Raw genomic sequence first — 19,048 nt, 5'->3', positions numbered from 1 at the left:
CAGTGTATATCAAAAGCTTAGTAGGCACTCAATAAATGTTATTTTTATTGTTAGTAATCAAAAGGATAATAGGGCATGAGATTCATCTTAATATTGACTCTGCCAACAAACTGTCATTTTAGTGGAAAGCACACATTTAACTACATTTTAAAATCTTGTTGTTTTTAACTTACAACATCTTCACTTCCACAATTCTCTTAAGAATTTATGGTTTTTGCTGGACAAACACCAGACACCACCTATGATTGGAGAAGAAGCGATGATCAATTACGAAAACTTTTTGAAGGTTGGTGAAAAGGCTGGAGCAAAGTGCAAGTAAGAATAATATAATTAACAAAAGAATGTGTTATGTTAAGCATTTTAAATGCCTCAAATATTGGCTGGGCACAGTGGCTCACACCTGTAATCCCAGCAGTTTTGGAGGCTGAGATGAGAGGATTGCTTGAGCTGGGGTGTTTGAGGCCAGCCTGGGCAACTTAGGGAGATCTTGTCTCTACTAAAAATAAAAAAATTATCTGGGTGTGGGGGCATACACCTGTAGCTACTCAGGAGGCTGAGGTGGGAGAATTGCTTGAGCCCAGGAGGATGAGCTGTGATTAAGCCACTGCACTCCAGCCTGGGCGACAGAGCAAGGCCTTACCTTTAAAAAAAAATAAACAAATCCTCAAATATTAAATGAAGTAAATGGAATGACATTTGAGTCCGTTTAAGTTACTAATGAAATTTAATAAAATTATTTACAGTCAAAAAATCAAATTGGTTTGAAGTTATTAAAATAAATAATATAGCCTGGTGTGGTGACTCATGCCTGTAATCCCAGCACTTTGGGAGGCCGAGGTGGGTGGATCACGAGGTCAAGAGAACAAGACCATCCTGGCCAACATGGTGAAACCCCGTCTCTACTAAAAATAGAAAAATTAGCTGGGCGTGGTGGTGTGTGCCTGTAATCCCAGCTACTCGGGAGGCTGAAGCAGGAGAATCGCTTGAACCCCGGAGGCAGAGGTTACAGTGAGCCGAGATCATGCCACTGCACTCCAGCTTGGCGAAAGAGCAAGACTCCATCTCAAAAAGGAAAAAAAAAAAGAAATAATATAGTTTATGACACTTTCAGCCTTAAGACAGACAAAAGCAAACAAAAAAGAATGCAAGGCCAGGCACGGTGGCTCACGTGCCCATCTCTGCAAAATAAAAAAAACTTTTAATTAAAAAAAAAGAATGCAAACATTTATGACTTAGGCTAGGCATGGTGCCTCACGTTTGTAATTCCAGTGCTTTGGGAGGCCAAGGCAGGTGGATCACTTGAGGCCAGGAGTTCGAGATCAGTCAGGGCAACAGAGCAAATCTCCGTTTCTATATATATATATGTATATATATATATATATTTTTTTTTTTTTTGAGATGGAGTCTTGCTCTGTTGCTAGGCTGCAGTGGAGTGGCGCAATCTCGGCTCACTGCAACCTCCACCTCTGGGGTTCAAGTGATTCTCCTGCCTCAGCCTCCCAAGTATTATTGTATTAACAAAAGAATATGTTAAGCATTTTAAATGCCTCAAATATTGGCTGGGCCAATATAAATACAATATAATACAATATAAATACCCAATACAAATACTTTTTGTATTTTTACTAGAGACGGGGTTTCACCATGTTGGCCAAAATGGTCTCGATCTCTTGACTTGTGATGTGCCTGCCTCGGCCTCCCAAAGTGCTGGGATTACAGGCAAGAGCCCATGCGCCTGGCCAAATCTCCATTTCTTTAAAAAAAAAAAAAAAGTTTGACTTAATATTTTAAGTTTTTGAATTATAAGGAGTCTCTATTGTTCTTTCATTTTTAATTGTATGAATTTATGCCATTGTTTGCTAATTTATGTAGAAGTCATTTTCTTTTATGTTGGCAGATCATTTAAATCTTTATTTTCTTTTCTTAGGCAATTTTTCACAGCAAAAGTCTTTGCTAAACTCCTTCATACAGATTCATATGGAAGAATTTCCATCATGCAGTTCTTTAATTATGTCATGAGAAAAGGTGATTCATTTTTACTGTGCTTGAACTCCTTATCTGGGAATCAAGTAGGTTTTTGGTCTGTGCTTTTATAAGTATTTCTTCCATGTGAAATCACTCTAAGTTTGAATAGTAGAATTTCTTATCTTTTGACCAAGATGTGTTACATAAACTTGGATTATCATAAAAAAACAAAAATTTTTTAAACCCTCATGTGTCTTAAAGATAATAGTATACTAGAAATATTAAGAGCTGAACCAAGAGTTTTAATGTATGGTAATTTGAAATAATTTTAATTTACTGATAATTTTATTTTACCAATATATTACAAGTTGAGTTGACTGAAAGGATAGTTTAAAACCCACAGCTGTAATATCAGTTTCAAGGAGCATCAATTAAACAGCTTGAACTTATGATTCCTACAAGTGCCATAATAATCTGTGAAAGCCTATTGTATACAGTCTTTAATAATTGGTTGCTGTAATTAACCTCAGAAATAAGAGCAGCTTCATTGAAGGCATAACCTTATACTAGTTGTCCCTGTTTGGTGGAACACCAAGTTTAATCGGTAAGAACAGTATCTTCAAGGCGTCAATGTTGTTATAGCTTTAGTCGTGGTAGAATTGTTGAACTCTTCCATTCTGTGGTTTTTTGTTTCAAGCAATTTTGTGGTGAGAAGAAATGTTTTTAGAGTTACTAGATTAGCTTGTCTCAAATCTGGCTCTTTATCTCCTTTTTCATATCTGAATGATAGATCTTAAGAATGACTTTCATTTTCTTGTTTATTGTCAGTTTGGCTTCATCAAACAAGAATAGGACTCAGTTTATATGATGTCGCTGGGCAGGGGTACCTTCGGGAATCTGTAAGTATTAACCTTATAGATATTATATTAACTCTTATAGACACTAAAATGTAAACTGTAGTTATCACTGGGTGTTGGGATTACAGGCTATTCTCATAATACTTTGTTTTATTTCTGTCTGTGTGTGTTTGTGTGTACATATTTAGTTTTACCGTAACAAAGCAACTTGTACACTTTCAACTTTTAAAATTGAACATCATCTTTCCAGTGAAACAAAAAACAAATTTAAAATAAACAAAATTACAAAAGAGAATGTCAATTCCAAATAAGATCCTACAGGTTCTACTGATTCCCCCATGGAGTAGCAGCGTTCAAGTCATCATTAAGAGAGAATTTATGCTGGGTGCGGTAGCTCACACCTGTAATCCCAGCACTTTGGGAGGATGAGGCAGGCGGATCACCTGAGGTCGGGAGTTCGAGACCAGCCTGACCAACATGGAGAAACCCCATCTCTACTAAAAATACAAAATTAGCCAGGCTTGGTGGCAAATACCTGTAATCCCAGCTACTTGGGAGGCTGAGGCAGGAGAATCGCTTGAACCCAGGAGGCAGAGGTTGCTGTGAACCGAGATAGCGCCATTGCACTCCAGCCTAGTCAACAAGAGTGAAACTCCGTCTCAAAAAAAAAAAAAAAATGTATTGGCTGGGTGCAGTGGCTCACGCCTGTATTCCCAAGGCCTGTACTCCCAGCACTTTGGGAGGCTGACGTGGGCGGATCACCTGAGGTCAGGAGTTTGAGACCAGCCTGACCAATATGATGAAATCCCATCTCTACTAAAAATAGAAAAATTTGCTGGGCTGTGGTGGTGCATGCCTGTAATCCCAGCTACTCAGGAGGCTGAGGTGGGAGAATCGCTTGAACCTGGGAGGCGGAGGTTGCAGTGAGCCGAGATTGCACCACTGCACTCCAGCCCGGGCAACACAGGGAGACCCTGTCTCAAAAAAAAAGAGAGAGAGAATTTATTTTAAAGGTGTCATTTTAAACTGCAAGGATGCCCCTTAAAAATCACAATTAAACATGCCAAAGGAAAAGCAACGGTGTCAAAATGCTCACTTTAAACTATCAAAACGTTTCAAACCTACCCTTTGCTAACCTTCTATAACCCCATTTTGTAAAATTTATTTTCTTTTTTTAAATAAGAGACAGTAGACAAGGACGCCGGGCGTGGTGGCTCACGCCTGTAATCCCAGCACTTTGGGAGGCCGAGGTGGGCAGATCACGAGGTCAGGAGATCGAGACCATCCTGGCTAACACGGTGAAACCACGTCTCTACTAAAAATACAAAAAAAAATTAGCCAGGCATGGTGGCGGGCACCTGTAGTTCCAGCTACTTGGGAGGCTGAGGCAGGAGAATGGCGTGAACCCAGGAGGCGGAGCTTGCAGTGAGCCGAGATCATGCCACTGCACTCCAGCCTGGGTGAAAGAGCGAGACTCCGTCTCAAAAAAAAAAAGAGACAGTAAACAAGGAGATGTTGGTAAATGCTAACTGTCCATATTCACACAGAGACATAGTATACTCTGTGCTCAATAGAGGAAAGCAGCTAGAATTCTATGCACTACTACACAGGGGCCTAGCACCTTCCAGCTTCCAGCAGAGCAAAGGGAACAGGTTTTTCTTTTTTTTTCCATAGACCTCGGTGGTGTTGATTCCATATAGTTTTTGTTGAGACACAGGATGTTTCCATTTTGGGGTTTGGTTTTTTATTTTTATTTTTTTTAACAAATGATCTGTGTTATTAAACAAATGTTTAATGTATATTGACTATACAAATTCCTTTTTAGATTCTTTTTCTTCAAACTTTAAAAAAAAAAAAAGGCCTTTTGGCTGGGCGCGGTGGCTCATGACTATAATCCCAGCATTTTGGGAGGCCAAGGCGGGCAGATCATGAGGTCAGGAGTTCAAGACGAGCCTGACCAACATGGAGAAACCCCGTCTTTACTAAAAATACAAAAATTAGCCAGGCATGGTGGTGGCCACCTGTAATCCCAGCTACTCAGGAGGCTGAGACAAGAGAATCGCTTGAACCCAGGAGGCGGAGGTTGCAGTGAGCCCAGATCGTGCCATTGCACTCCAGCCTGGGTGACAAGAGCGGACTCTGTCTCAAAAAAAAAAAAAAAAAAGCCTTTTAAAGGGGAAAATAAAAAGAATGTAGCATTTTAACATTTAAAAATCACTGAAAAACGTTTGATTATTCATGAATGATATAAATGTGTCACTATTTTTTAAAGGACCAAGAATTCCACCCCCCCACTTTTTTTTTTTAAGAAAATGTAAGAGAAGCCAGACATGGTAGCTCACGCCTATAATCCCAGCACTTTGGGAGGTCAGGGCGAGTGGATCACTTGATGTCAGGACTTCGAGACCAGCCTGGCCAACATGGTGAAACCCTGTCTCTATTAAAAATACAAAAACATTAGCTGAGCATGGTAGCAGATGCCTGTAATCCCAGCTACTAGAGTGGCTGAGGCAGGAGAATCGCTTGAACCCAAGAGGCAGTTGCAGTAAGCTGAGATCACGCCACTGCACTCCAGCCTGGGCAACAGAGCAAGACTATGTCTCAAAAGAAAAAGAAAAAAGAAAATATGAGAGAGAAAATGAATGTGACTGTATTCCCACCTCTGGGTTTAAGGTTGCTAGGTCAGTTACCAAGAGGCTGCTTGTTTCCTATTAGGTAGTGCTGTAATTAGGCCAAGTTATCAACAGAGAATTATAACTTCATGGTCCAAATGGCTATGCTTCTTCTGAGTATGGGTATCTAAATTATATGGACTTACTTTTCACCTCAGGCTTTTTCCCCAAATATACAGTGCTTTTTTTAAGGTTGTAGGGGAGAGGGGAAGGGAGTTGGGCATGAATATAAACTAGGTTAATTAATCAAATAATTATTCAGATATAAGAGTTAAAGAAATGTAAATTTCTTGTTACAGTTCGTATGGTTCCTGCTATAATTTGTTGCATTCTGTTTTGTCTGGATTTCTGTAGATAGAATCTGTTAGCTCATTCTGAACATTTATACTGTAAAACCTTTCCAGGGGCACACTACAATTCTCTTTAAGGTTCAGACCAACTTGACAATAAAAGGCTCTTGCTTCTGGCCATCTCTTTCTAGCAAGGAAGACATAATTAGCCACCTGCTGGTACTTGTTTAGAGGTCAGGTCCAAAACTGGAGTACTTCCCTAGCTCTGAGAATTCTTGTTAGCAGTTCACTTGATTTATAAAAACAGCAATATTGATTTATAAAAACAGTCCTCTGTTACTGCTTGTCTTGCCTCTTTCCATGGATGGAAACAAAGATTGAAAGAGAGATGAGCAAAAGGGAGAAAAAAGAAACAGTGTACTTCTATAGTTGTTTTTAAAAAGGAATAATTTTCCCCTTCTCTCAATGAAAGAAAACACTTCTCTCAAAGTATTTATTCCATCCTTGGCCCATTGCCTTTTGAAACCCAGACTTTGTGTCTTACTAATTTGAAAGGCAGTGGCTTCCAGACCAACATTTATAATCTGAATAGAGTATACAAAGTTTTATTCACTTATTAAATCTTATTAAGCATTTAGTAGACATTTATTTGGGGGCAGGTATTATTCTAAGCTTGTAGGGCTCATGTTTTACTTTGTGACAATCTGTTTGCCCAGATTTCTTTTTTTTCTTTTTTTTTTGTTTTCTTGCCCAGATTTCTGTAGATGGAATCTGTTAGCTCATTCTAAATGTTATACTTTAAAACCTTTCCAGGGACACAGTACAATTTTTGTTCCCTTGTAGACCTATTTTTTCTAGCAGAGTGGGAAGACAGACATTAAATTATAAGCAGATAATATCAAATAGTGACAAGTTATATGTAGAAAATAAAACAGTAAACTAGGCAGGAATATGACTGGGATTGACAGACGATTTTAGGTAGGCTGGAAGGAGCATCTTTTTGAGATAGTGATTGAGTTTTAGCCATGAAGTATGATAAAGAAGCCAGCCTTATGAAGATGTAGCATAGAGGAAATGGCAAATACAGTGTCTCCAAGGCAAAATTAAGCCTGGACCTGTTCTAGGAACAGAAGGAAGCCAGTGTGGCTAGAACAAGGATTATAGTAACAGAAAATGAAGTTGGAGAAGTAGGCAGGGGCCACATATAGGGCCTTTTGGGCCACAGTAAGGACTTTGGATTTATTTTGAGGCTAATGGGAAACCATTGGAAGTTTTAAGCTGAGTCTGTCAGGATATGATTTACATTTTAAAAGATCATTCTGGATGCTGTATGGAGGATGTAAGGAACTCAAAGTACGGCCAGGCACGGTAGCTCATGCCTGTAATCCCAGCAACTTTGGGAGGCCGAGGCAGGTGGATCGCTTGAGGTTGGGAGTTCAAGACCAGCCTGGCCAACATGATGAAACCCCGTCTCCACTAAAAATACAAAAATTAGCTGGGTATGGGGGTAGGCACCTGTAATCCCAGCTACTTGGAGGCTGAGGCAGGAGAATCACCTGAACCCGGGGGATGGAGGTTGCAGTGAGCCAAGATTGAGCCACTGCACTCCAGCTTGGGTGACAGAGCAAGGCTCCGTCTCTAAATAGATAAAAATATTTAGGCACCTACTGTGATAGTCCAGGTGAGATGATGGGCCCCTGACTAAGGTAATTGGTGGCTGTAGAGAAAGCCAGAAATAGATTAATTCAATATATATTTTGGACTCCCCTCCTTCCCAGAAAAAACACAAATTGCTGCTAGATTGGATGTTCAGGGTAAGGAGTTTGAAGGCATTGATGAAGAAAAAGAGAAGCCAAAGACAAGTCTTACATTTTTATTTTGAGTAACTGTTGGAATAGAGGAAAAGCAGGTGAGGACCAAGGTTGGAGATGACAAGAGAGCCCCATTTTGGACACTTGAAGTTTGAGATGCCAGTTGTCCTATAAACTTAAAAGTATCTCAGATCTACCAGAAATTTGATATTTGAAATGGTTAAAGCAAAAATAACATTGTTAAAATAAGTATAAGAAACCATGGGAGGGCACAGTGGCTCACGCCTGTAATTCCAGCACTTTGGGAGGCCAAGGCAGGCGGATCACTTGAGGTCAGGAGTTCGAGACCAGCCTGGCCAACATGGCGAAACCCCCTCTGACTAAAAATACAAAAATTAGCCAGGCGTGGTGGTACGTGCCTGTAATCCCAGCTACTCAGGCTGAGACACAAGAATCGCATGAACCCAAGAGGTGGAGGTTTCAGTGAGCTGAGATTGCGCCACTGCACTCCAGCCTGGACTGGACTGTGACTCTGTCTCAAAAAAAAAAAAAAAAAAAAAGAGAAAGAAACCATGGGAGGCTTTTAAATTTATAATCCTGTAATAGGGAAAGCCTTTCTAAGTATGACAAAACCCAGAAGTCTAGAAAACAATAAATTCAGCTAAATTGTTAAAGATCTATAGGGCAAAGCCCATGTTAAAGTAAAAAGAAAACAACAAACTGGGGGAAATATCTGAAACAGTCAGAAATGGCCAATTACCCTAATATATAAAAAGCTCCCAGAAATCAAGAAGAAAGCCATTAACCCAATAGAAAACTGGACAAAGATATAGTTAATGTATAAAAAGTAAAATTCAAATGCTTAATCATAAGAAACAACTAACTTCACATAAGAGAAATGCCAGATAAATCTACACTAAGTTGCCATTTTTCACCTATCAAATTAGCAAAGATCAGAAAGTTTGAATTGACACCTTTAGTGTTTGAGTAATTTTTTCACAGTGCTTCTGAGCCAAAAGAAATCCCTAAAAGTTTCACTTATTAACTAGTTAATTCTAAACAATTTAATGAGTATTCATTAAGCTTATTAGCCATTTGAATAAATAATACACTTAAGCTGAAAGAAGATATTTTTATTTCATTCTTAAGTACAGTTATTAATGGGATGTGTACAACTACTTAAACCTGGGAATTAGACTGGACACTTGCCCTCGTCATTTCCTGTTGACTAATTTTTGTGTGGTACTTTACCACAGGAACCATCAAAACCTAGCTTTGCAAAGATTTATGTCATTAAAAGGAGTATATTTGGCTGGGCGTGGTGGCTCACGCCTGTAATCCCAGCACTTTGGGAGGCCAAGGTGGGCAGATCGCGAGGTCAGGAGATCGAGACCATCCTGGCTAACACGGTGAAACCTTGTCTCTACTAAAAATACAAAAAATTAGCCAGGCATGGTGGCACGCAACTGTAGTCCCAGCTACTCAAGAGGCTGAGGCAGGAGAATCGCTTGAACCCGGGAGGCGGAGGTTGCAGTAAGCCGAGATTTCGTCACTGCACTCCAGCCTGGGCGACAGAGCAAGAGTCCATCTCGAAAAAAAAGGAATATATTCATGACATTTTGGTGATTTAAAAAATTTTTAAAAAAGGAATAATAACCAGGCACAGTGGCTCACACCTGTAATTCCAACACTGGGAGGCCAAGGTGGGCAGATAGCTTGAGCTCAAGAGTTCGAGACCAGCCTGGGCAACATGGTGAATCCCCATCTCTACCAAAATACAAAAAATTAACTGGGTGTGGTGGTGCATCTCTGTGGTCCCAGCTATTCAGGAGGCTGAGGTGGAAGGATCACTTGAGCCTGGGAGGTAGAGGTTTCAGTGAGCCGAGATCATGCTGCTGCACTCCAGCAGCCTGTGTGACAGAGTGAGACCCTGCCTCAAAAAGAAGGAATACATTGAGATCCAGTATTGAAAATGTGAACTACCTTGAGCATGTAGTTCTAGCTTATAGCAATATCTGTCATGCAGTGTCTGACAAATGTTGGTGGGAGTATAAAATTCACATGGCGTTTGTGGGGAGATGGAAGTTTCCCAGTGTCTATCAAAATTTTACATGTGCATATGCTACAACCCAGCACGTCCACTTACAGAAATTGTATTCTATATTCTTCCATAATATCTATGAATGAATAATTAGCTTAGCCCTTATGGTATTATTTTTTGTGTAGCAAAATATTAGGAAAAAACTAAATGTCCCAATAGAGGCCTAGTTAATTAAATATGGCACATCTATACAATGATATAACATATAGCTATTTATTCTCAAAGAGTGGAAGCTCTTTGAGAGTCAGTATGGAATAACTGTAAAATATATTACGGAATGACAAAAGCAGTTTTCATGGTATGTTGATACATCCTTTGTGTAAAAAGAGGGAAAGGCCGGGTGCGGTGCCTCACACCTGTAGTCCCAGCACTTTGGGAGGTAGAGGTGGCTGGATCATGAGGTCAAAAGATCGAGACCATCCTGGCCAACATGGTGAAACCCCGTTTCTACTAAAAATACAAAAATTAGCTGGGCATGGTGGTGCACGCCTGTAGTCCCAGCTACTCAGGAGGCTGTGGCAGGAGAATCGCTTGAACTTGGGAGGCGGAGGTTGCAGTGAGCTGAGATCACACCACTGCACTCCAGCCTGAGTGACAGAGCAAGACTCCCTCTCAAAAAAAAAAAAAGAGGGAAAGAAATATGTATGTATTGGTTCATATTTGCATCTGTTACCTTTGGGAAGCTGCATCAGAAGTTGATAATACAGGTTACTTAACCTCTGGGGAGAAGAAATAGGTGAGAGGCTTTTTAATCAATATCTTTGTTCCCTTTGAATTTGGAACTATGTAGAATTTACTACTTTTCAAAAATGTTAAAACTTAAATTAGTAGAAACAAAATTTAATGTAAAATAGTTCTACCACTAAAATAGTCATGAATTTCTTTATCAATATAGTATTAATGCTGAATAATTTTTAGTAATGAAATTATATTCTAATATCTAATGAATCAAAATTGGACATTTAACACTTTATTTTGTTTTATTTTCAGGATTTAGAAAACTACATATTGGAACTTATCCCTACGTTGCCACAATTAGATGGTCTGGAAAAATCTTTCTACTCCTTTTATGTTTGTACAGCAGTTAGGAAGTTCTTCTTCTTTTTAGATCCTTTAAGAACAGGTAAAAGAAAATCTTATCTAACTTAGATATTATGAGGATATTATTATATCTAAATCTCAATAACTAAACTCTTGAAAAATATCATTGATTTTCCTGTCACTGCCATTAAAAATTTGGTGAATTTCAAGGAGATAAAAAGGTAGAAAAAACAGTAGCAGTACTTTGGTTATGTTTATCTGAAGATATTTTATGATTTACTTGCACTGACTATAACCTGCTGTGTGACAGACAGGGGGACGTCATCTAACAGTGAAGAAGTATGAACTGGGTAGTCAGTCATAAATACCTCCTTCCAGTTCTAGGAAGCCAGTTATTCGCATATAATTTGCTGTCTCTGCTGTGTGACATACTGCAGAATTGTTCTCTTTTTGATGAAAAATATGTATTTGGAAATATGAGAGCCATTTAGCCAGTGATGCATATTTTTCTCATTCTCTATAAGGATTGGATTGGTAAATATGGCCTCATTAACAGTATGTTTAATTAACTGTTCAAACCTGCCCAGACTTAACTACATGTAACTGGAGCAGAGGAAAGGACAGAGAAGGTCCAAATCAAAGTGCCTGATTGTCCTTCTGTCCTTGAAAATTCAGCTATGGGCCTGGCATAGTGGTTCACGCCTGTAATTTCAGCACTCTGGGGGGCTGAGTTGGGTGGACCACTTGAGCTCAGGAGTTCAAGATCAGCCTGGGCAACATGGCGAAACTTTTTCTCTACAAAAAAAAAAATTACAAAAATTGGCTGGACACGGTGGCTCACACCTGTAATCCCAGCTACTCGAGAGGCTGAGGCAGGAGAATCGCTTGAACCTGGGAGGCAGAGGTGAGCCAAGATCGCGCTATTGCATTCCAGCCTGGGCAACAAGAGTGAAATTCCGTCTCAAAAAAAAAAAAAAAAAAAAAAAAAACTAGCCAGGCATAGTGGCGCGCGCCTGTAGTCCCAGCTACTTGGGAAGCTGCTGAAGTGGATCACTTGAAACCAGGAGGCAGAGGTTGCAGTGAGCCAAGATCGGGCCACTGCACTTCAGTCTGGGCAACAGAGCCAGACCTTGTGTCCAAAAAAAAAAAAAAAAATCTAGTTATGAATCCAATCACAGCATATGGTAGCTGACAGTGTTTTTTGAACTCCTCTACTATAAGTACACACATATATACTTTTTCCCTTTCAAATTTTACAAAATAATATCACATGTTTTGACTTATATAGTATGCTAAGCATTTTACATGGATTCATTCATTTTCATCTCATAACCCCATAAGGAAGGTACATTATTGTCCACATTTTATGTGTAAGGCAACTGAGACTTAGCTAGGTTACATATTTAAAAGTGGCATTCAAACTCCCATCTGGGCTGGGTGTGGTGGCTCACACCTGTAATCCCAGCACTTTGGGAAGCTGAGGTGAGAAATCACTAGTGCCTAGGAGTTCAAGACCAGCCCTGGCAAGATAGACCTCTTCTGTACAAAAAAGCAGCAGCAGCCAGGCGCAGTGGCTCACGCCTGTAATCCCAGCACGTTGGGAGGCTGAGACGGGTGAATCATCTGAGGTCAGGTGTTCAAGACCAGCCTGGCCAACATAGTGAAACCCCATCTCTACTAAAAATAGAAAAAATTAGCTAGGCGTGGTGGCAGGTGCCTGTATTCCCAGCCACTTAGGAGGCTGAGGCAGGAGAATCGCTTGAACCCGGGAGGCAGAGATTGCAGTGAGCCGAAATCACACCATTGCACTCCAGCCTGGGCAACAAGAGTGAAACTCTGTCTCAAAAAAAAAAAAAAAGAACAAGACAAAGAAAACAAACTCTGCTCTTAAACCACACCTGTTTACCTGTGTATTGCTTTCTAGTCCAGAACCTGCCAAAAATAAATGGAGACAGTGTCCCTGTTCATGTACCAGCAGTACTATATCTATAATCACAACTTTTTTGAAAATCTGACATCAGTATAATTTTAGAATTTACCACTTAGATTTATATAGTTGAGGTATACAAGTAGAGATGTTATTAAATGTTGCCTGTAGATTTCTCTTTTTTTTTTTTTTGCAGGGTGGGGATGGAGTTTTGCTCTTGTTCTCTAGGCTGTGGTACAATGGCTCGATCTCAGCTCACTGCAACCTCTGCCTCCCAGGTTCAAGCGATTCTCCTGCCTCAGCCTCCAGTAGCTGGGATTACAGGCGCCCTCCACCACACCCAGCTAATTTTTTGTGTTTTTAGTAGAGATGGGGTTTCACCATGTTGGCCAGGCTGGTCTGGAACTCCTGACCTCAGGTGATCCACCTGCCTCAGCTTCCCAAAGTGCTGGAATTATGCAGTGAGCCACCGCGCCCAGCCGAGATTTCCCTTTTTGTAGCAATATTTAATAAGGACTTTGGAGCATAAGAGCTAGAAGCTTTAAAATATCAATCGTGTGATTACTCTTGTTAAAAAAATTTTTTTTAAATTAATTGAGTTGCTCTTTTCTTAAAATGAAATTAATTGTGTTTCTTTATGTTCTTAAAGGAAAGATAAAAATTCAAGATATTTTAGCATGCAGCTTCCTAGATGATTTATTGGAGGTAAATGTTTTTAAACTACTTAATTGTATCACTTGACAGTTGCTATCTTCTAATTATGTCTTTGTGATCCATTAGCTAAGGGATGAGGAACTGTCCAAGGAGAGTCAAGAAACAAATTGGTTTTCTGCTCCTTCTGCCCTAAGAGTTTATGGTATGTTCCTATCATAATGCTAAAATTTGAATTATCCATTCTTCAGGAAATTGGTGTTCAGAGGACAGTTTTATACATAACACTGATATACCTTAAGATCAAAGTATTTAATTACCTTAAGCTCTAGTATTCTACATTACCAAAATTTACTTGTTTAAATACCAATGTTTTAACTTTTTGGACTCCCCCCAACCTTTTCTTTTTGAAGACAGGGTCTCACTCTGTCACCCTGGCTGGAGTGCAGTGGCACGATCATGGCTCAGTGCAGCCTTGAAGTCCTCGGCTCAGTCCTCCCACCTCAGTTCCCCTACCCCACTCCACCCCACCGATCCCAGTACTGGGACTACAGGCGCCATGCCTGGCTAATTTATTTTATTTTTTTTTAGAGATGGGATCTCACTGTGTTGCCCAGGCTGGTTTCAAACTCCTGGGCTCAAGCAATCCACCTGCCCTGACCTCCCAAAGTGTTGGGATTATAGGCATGAGGCACTGCACACAGCAGAACCCTTTTTAAGTTATACACTTTCTTTTCAATAGAACAGAATGTAATTTGATCCTTGTTGACTCAGGAGCATCATTATGAACATTAGCTATTGTCATGCTTTGTTGATAAAATGCTGTTCCCAGGGTCTACTGATGGAGCTATTCTACATTATCTTGTTGGGTGGTCTTTTGACTCCTTTGGCATTTTTTTTTTTTTTTTTTTTTTTGGAGATGGAGTCTTGCACTGTTACCTGGGCTGGAGTCCAGTGGCACGATCTCGGCTCACTGCAGCCTCCACCTCCCAGGTTCAAGCGATTCTCCTTGCCTCAGCCTCCCAAGTACCTGGGATTACAGGCGCTCGCCACCACACCCGGCTAATTTTTTTTTTTTTTTTTTTTTTTTTTTAAGTAGAGACGGTGTTTTACTATGTTGGCCAGGCTGGTCTGGAACTCCTGACCTCTGATCTGCCCTCCTCAGCCTCCCAAAGTGCTGGGATTACAAGCGTGAGCCACCGTGCCCGGCCTCCTTTTGGCATTCTTATCTCTACTTTCAAGTGCTAGCATTTCAGTGCTTTTTGTTGGCCTCTACCTCCATTTAATTTAGAAACCTAGGAATGTTTAAAAAGACTGCAAACTGAAAACAAATAATGATGTAAGTGAAACAGCCCAGAGACTATGGCCTTCATGATGGGTTTTCTTTGGCTGTTTGTAGCCCAAGAGTTTTTCTGATCAAGATTGCAAAGGTAGCTGACAGTATTACACATAGGCCACTACCCTAATCATAACATGAATAGTTTGAAAATCAAAATATTAACCAAGACAAATAACTTTTTGTTAGTCTATTCTTCTGATTAAAATTTTATTGTGGTCATAAGTGTCTTTATTATTTTTCTTCCCAAGGCCAGTACTTGAATCTTGATAAAGATCACAATGGCATGCTCAGTAAAGAAGAACTCTCACGCTATGGAACAGCTACCATGACCAATGTCTTCTTAGACCGTGTTTTCCAGGAGTGTCTCACTTATGATGGAGAAATGGTAGTAGTTTAAATCTGCTGCTAAGTTTTAAAAGTTTAGGCTCCCAGAGTTTCCACAAACCCTTTTCTTGATGTAATACAGCCCCCCTTTTTTTTTGAGACAGAGTCTTGCTCTGTCGCCTAGGCTAGAGTGCAGTGGTGTGATCTCATCTCACTGCAACCTCCACTTCCTAGGTTCAAGTGATTCTCCTGCCTCAGCCTCCAGAGTAGCTGGGATTATGGGTGCATGCCACCGCATCCAGCTAATTTTTGTGTTTTTAGTAGAGATGGGGTTTCACCAGGTTGGCCAGGCTGGTCTTGAACTCCTGACCTCAGGTGATCTGCCTCCCAAAGTGCTGGGATTACAGGCGTGAGCCACCACATTTGGCCCAGCATTATTTATATCACTGTGTAACAGTGTCTTTAAAATGTGTAAACTGATAAATTACTTGAGATTTAGAGTCTTTGGTCTTAACGTAAATTAAAACATCTGCATTATGGCCTCAGAGCAAATAGAAAAGCTTATTTTGTTCATTTCATTGTCAGTGCACCTATTGTACAGTAGTGCATTATAGTTTAAAAAAAAAAAAAAGCTGAGGCCAGGCTGGGTAGCTTACAGTTATAATCCCAGCGCTTTGGGAGGCCAAGGCCACAGAACCACTTAAGGCCAGTCGTTCAAAACTATCCTGAGCAATATAGCGAGACTGTCTCTACAAAAAATAAAAAAATTACTTGGGCATGGGTGGAATGTGCCTGTAGTATAGCTACTCGGGAGGCTGAGGCAGGAGGATTGCTTGACCTGAGGAATTTGAGGCTGCAGTGAGCTATGATGAGGCCACTGCACTCCAGTCTGGGCAGTGGAGTGAGACCATGTCTCTTAAAAGCTGAAACATTAGTAAATTATTCTGGCTATTTTCATTTAGATAGTTCTGTCATTAAATTACCAGGTCAAATGTAGTAACATATATGCCATGATTTAATTCTGAGAATCAGGTTGTATTAGTCTCTAGAAGTGGCTATATGAACAGCTGAAGATAACATGTGCTTGTCTTTTTATTATGACAATGCAAAATACTTGAGAAGGAAAATTCTAAACAGCATTTTAAAATCACCATTTTTGCTGCTAAAAACATGGGTTAAGAATCTGATAACTTTGGGAGGCCGAGGCGGGTGGATCACGAGGTCAGGAGATCGAGACCATCCTGGCTAACACGGTGAAACCCCGTCTCTACTAAAAATACAAAAAATTAGCTGGGCGTGGTGATGGGCACCTGTAGTCCCAGCTACTCCAGAGGCTGAGGCAGGAGAATGGTGTAATGGTGTGAACCCGGGAGGCGGAGCTTGCAGTAAGCCGAGATGGCACCACTGCACTCCAGCCTGGGCAACTGAGTGAGACTCCGTCTCAAAAAAAAAAAAGAATCTGATAAATTTCCCAAACCAGTTATACTTAAAAAATAGTCATATTGTCATGAGAATGGGGGTCTTACATTTTATCATTTAGCTTCAATAGCAGTTTGCTAAACAACACCATTAGTAACAACAAAAGAGGGGAAAAGGCACAGAGAGTTTACTTTGTAACTCCCACAGCTGTAAACAATAGACAGTGAGGAGCTTATATTATTAATATAATGATTCCTGATGAATAGAGAAAATCAGAGGCTACAACTATGGATGAAGTCAGATCACAATCTGCATTCTTTAACTCTTTAGTGCTATTTATGCAGAAAGGAACTTTTCTAAGAATATAAAATTTTTATCTAAGTGAGAACCTCCCAATTACTTCACTACTTTTTACCATTAAAAAAAAATCTATGAGTATCCTGTTTTTTTGTTTTGTTTTGTTGTTTTTGTTTTAGACAGAGTCTCGCTCTGTCGCCCAGGCTGGAGTGCAGTGGCGCGATCTCGGCTCACTGCAAGCTCTGCCTCCCGGCTTGACACCATTCTCCTGCCTCAGCCTCCCAAGTAGCTGGGACTACAGGCGCCCGCCACTACACCCGGCTAATTTCTTTTTGTATTTTTAGTAGAGACGGGGTTTCACCGTGTTAGCCAGGATGGTCTTGATCTCTTGACCTTCTGATCTGCCCGCCTCAGCCTCCCAAAGTGCGTATCCTGTTTTTATAGGGAAGGCTTTCTGTTCCCTTCATGTCTTTCTGGCCTTTCCATTTTGCCTTTTTATGGATGAGAACAGTGTCAGCTCACTGTAAAATGTCTGGCAATCTCAAGACAGCTTCTTATTGGAAATCTGAATTAAAAATTTTAAACAATATTTTAAAATAGCAATTTAAGTATACTATTCTGAGACTGGGCACGGTGGCTCACACCTGTAATCCCAGCATTTTGGGAGGCCGAGGTGGGTGGATCACCTGAGGTCGGGAGTTTTGAGACCAGCCTGACCAACTTGGAGAAACCGCTTCTCTACTAAAAATACAAAATTAGCCGGGCGTGGTGGTGCATGCCTGTAATCCCAGATACTCAGGAGGCTGCGGCAGGAGAATGACTTGAACCTGGGAGGCAGAGGTTGTGGTGAGCCGAGATCGCGCCATTGCACTCCAGCCTGGACAACAAGAGCGAAACTCCATCTCAAAAAAAAAAAAAAAAAAAAAGTATACTGTTCTGTTCATTCCAGACAAAAAATTTTTTTTTCAAAATAACTGCACTGAAATGAAGTTATAAGTTTATAGCTTAGTCACTGTCTTATCTGTTTCAAAAGTTTGAAGCAGGATGCAGTAGTTCATCCCTCTAGTCCCAGCACTTTGGGAGGCCGAGGCCAGATGATTGCTTGAGCCCAGGAGTTTGAGACTAGCATGGGTAATACAGGAAAACCCCATCTCTACAAAGAATTTAAAAAATTAGCCAAGTGTGATGGCATGCACCTGTAGTCCTCAGCTACCTCGGAGGCTGTAGTGGGAAGATTGCTTGAGCCTAGGAGATCAAGGTTGCAGTGAACTATGATCGTACCACTGCACTCCAGCCTGGTTGATAAAGTGAGACCCTGTCTCAAAAACAAGAATAATGAAAGAAAATTATAGTTTAACACAGCAAGTCTCTCATAAAAAAATGAAGTTAGGGCTGGGCACAGTGGTGCATGCCTATAATCCCAGCACTTTGGGAGGCCGGGGCAGGCGGGTCACTTGAGGTCAGGAGTCTGAGACCAGCTTGGGTAACATGGAAAATCCTGTCACTACTAAAAATATAAAAATTAGCTGGGCATAGTGTTGTGCACCTGTATTCCCAGCTACTTGGGAGGCTGAGACAGGAGAATCACTTGAACCTGGGAGGCAGAGGTTTCAGTGAGCTGAGATTGCGCCACTGCACTCCAGCCTGGGCGATAGAGCAAGACTCCGTCTCAAAAAAAAAAATAAATAAAAATGAACTATGTCCTCAAAACTGTCCTGTGTAGATTGTATATAGAATTCCTATGGCTGGGCACGGTGGCTCAGCCTATAATCCCAGCACTTTGGGAGGCTGAGGCGGGCGGATCACCTGAGGTTGGGAGTTCGAGACCAGCCTGACCAACATGGAGAAACCCCATCTCTACTAAAAATATAGAATTAGCCAGGCTTGGTGGCGCATGCCTGTAATCCCAGCTACTCGGGAGGCTGAGGCAGGAGAATTGCTTGAACCCGGGAGGTGGAGGTTGTGGTGAGCCAAGATTGTGCCATTGCACTCCAGCCTGGGCAACGAGAGTGAAACTCCGTCTCAAAGAAAAAAGAAAAAAATTCCTTAGAAACCAATATTAAGTATATAAATGGATTTCTCATTTCATAACTTAGGGAAAAAATTAAATTTGCCACCTTTGATTGCAAAATAGCTTCAAATCATAAGATATTCACTTGAAAGTTAATTTCAACTAAGGCCTCTAATGAACATTATTTTCTGTTCTGTAGGACTATAAGACCTACTTGGACTTTGTCCTTGCATTAGAAAACAGAAAGGAACCTGCAGCTCTACAATATATTTTCAAACTGCTTGATATTGAGAACAAAGGATATCTGAATGTCTTTTCACTTAATTATTTTTTTAGGGTAAGT

General features: G+C 40.6%; 1 protein-coding gene across 4 annotated transcripts in view; it reads left to right on the top strand.

Moving 5' to 3' along the window:
• Positions 1-19,048, top strand: part of PPP2R3C (protein phosphatase 2 regulatory subunit B''gamma) — a 36,659-nt gene that overhangs the window by 11,989 nt on the left and 5,622 nt on the right. For 3 of the 4 annotated variants that reach the window (XM_024231492.3, XM_063715559.1, XM_063715558.1), the window contains 8 exons: positions 203-315; positions 1,928-2,025; positions 2,794-2,864; positions 10,687-10,819; positions 13,314-13,369; positions 13,445-13,520; positions 14,903-15,039; positions 18,905-19,042. In XM_024231492.3, the coding sequence (XP_024087260.1) occupies positions 203-315; positions 1,928-2,025; positions 2,794-2,864; positions 10,687-10,819; positions 13,314-13,369; positions 13,445-13,520; positions 14,903-15,039; positions 18,905-19,042 (822 nt within the window). The remainder of the gene's footprint in view (positions 1-202; positions 316-1,927; positions 2,026-2,793; positions 2,865-10,686; positions 10,820-13,313; positions 13,370-13,444; positions 13,521-14,902; positions 15,040-18,904; positions 19,043-19,048) is intronic. The other variant, XM_054530017.2, reaches the window with a different exon arrangement.

The sequence above is a fragment of the Pongo abelii genome, chromosome 15, assembly GCF_028885655.2.
Source record: "Pongo abelii isolate AG06213 chromosome 15, NHGRI_mPonAbe1-v2.0_pri, whole genome shotgun sequence".
Taxonomy (NCBI): domain Eukaryota; kingdom Metazoa; phylum Chordata; class Mammalia; order Primates; family Hominidae; genus Pongo; species Pongo abelii.
The sequence above is the reverse complement of the archived record's forward strand: the minus strand, read 5'-3'. Positions and strand labels throughout refer to the sequence as shown.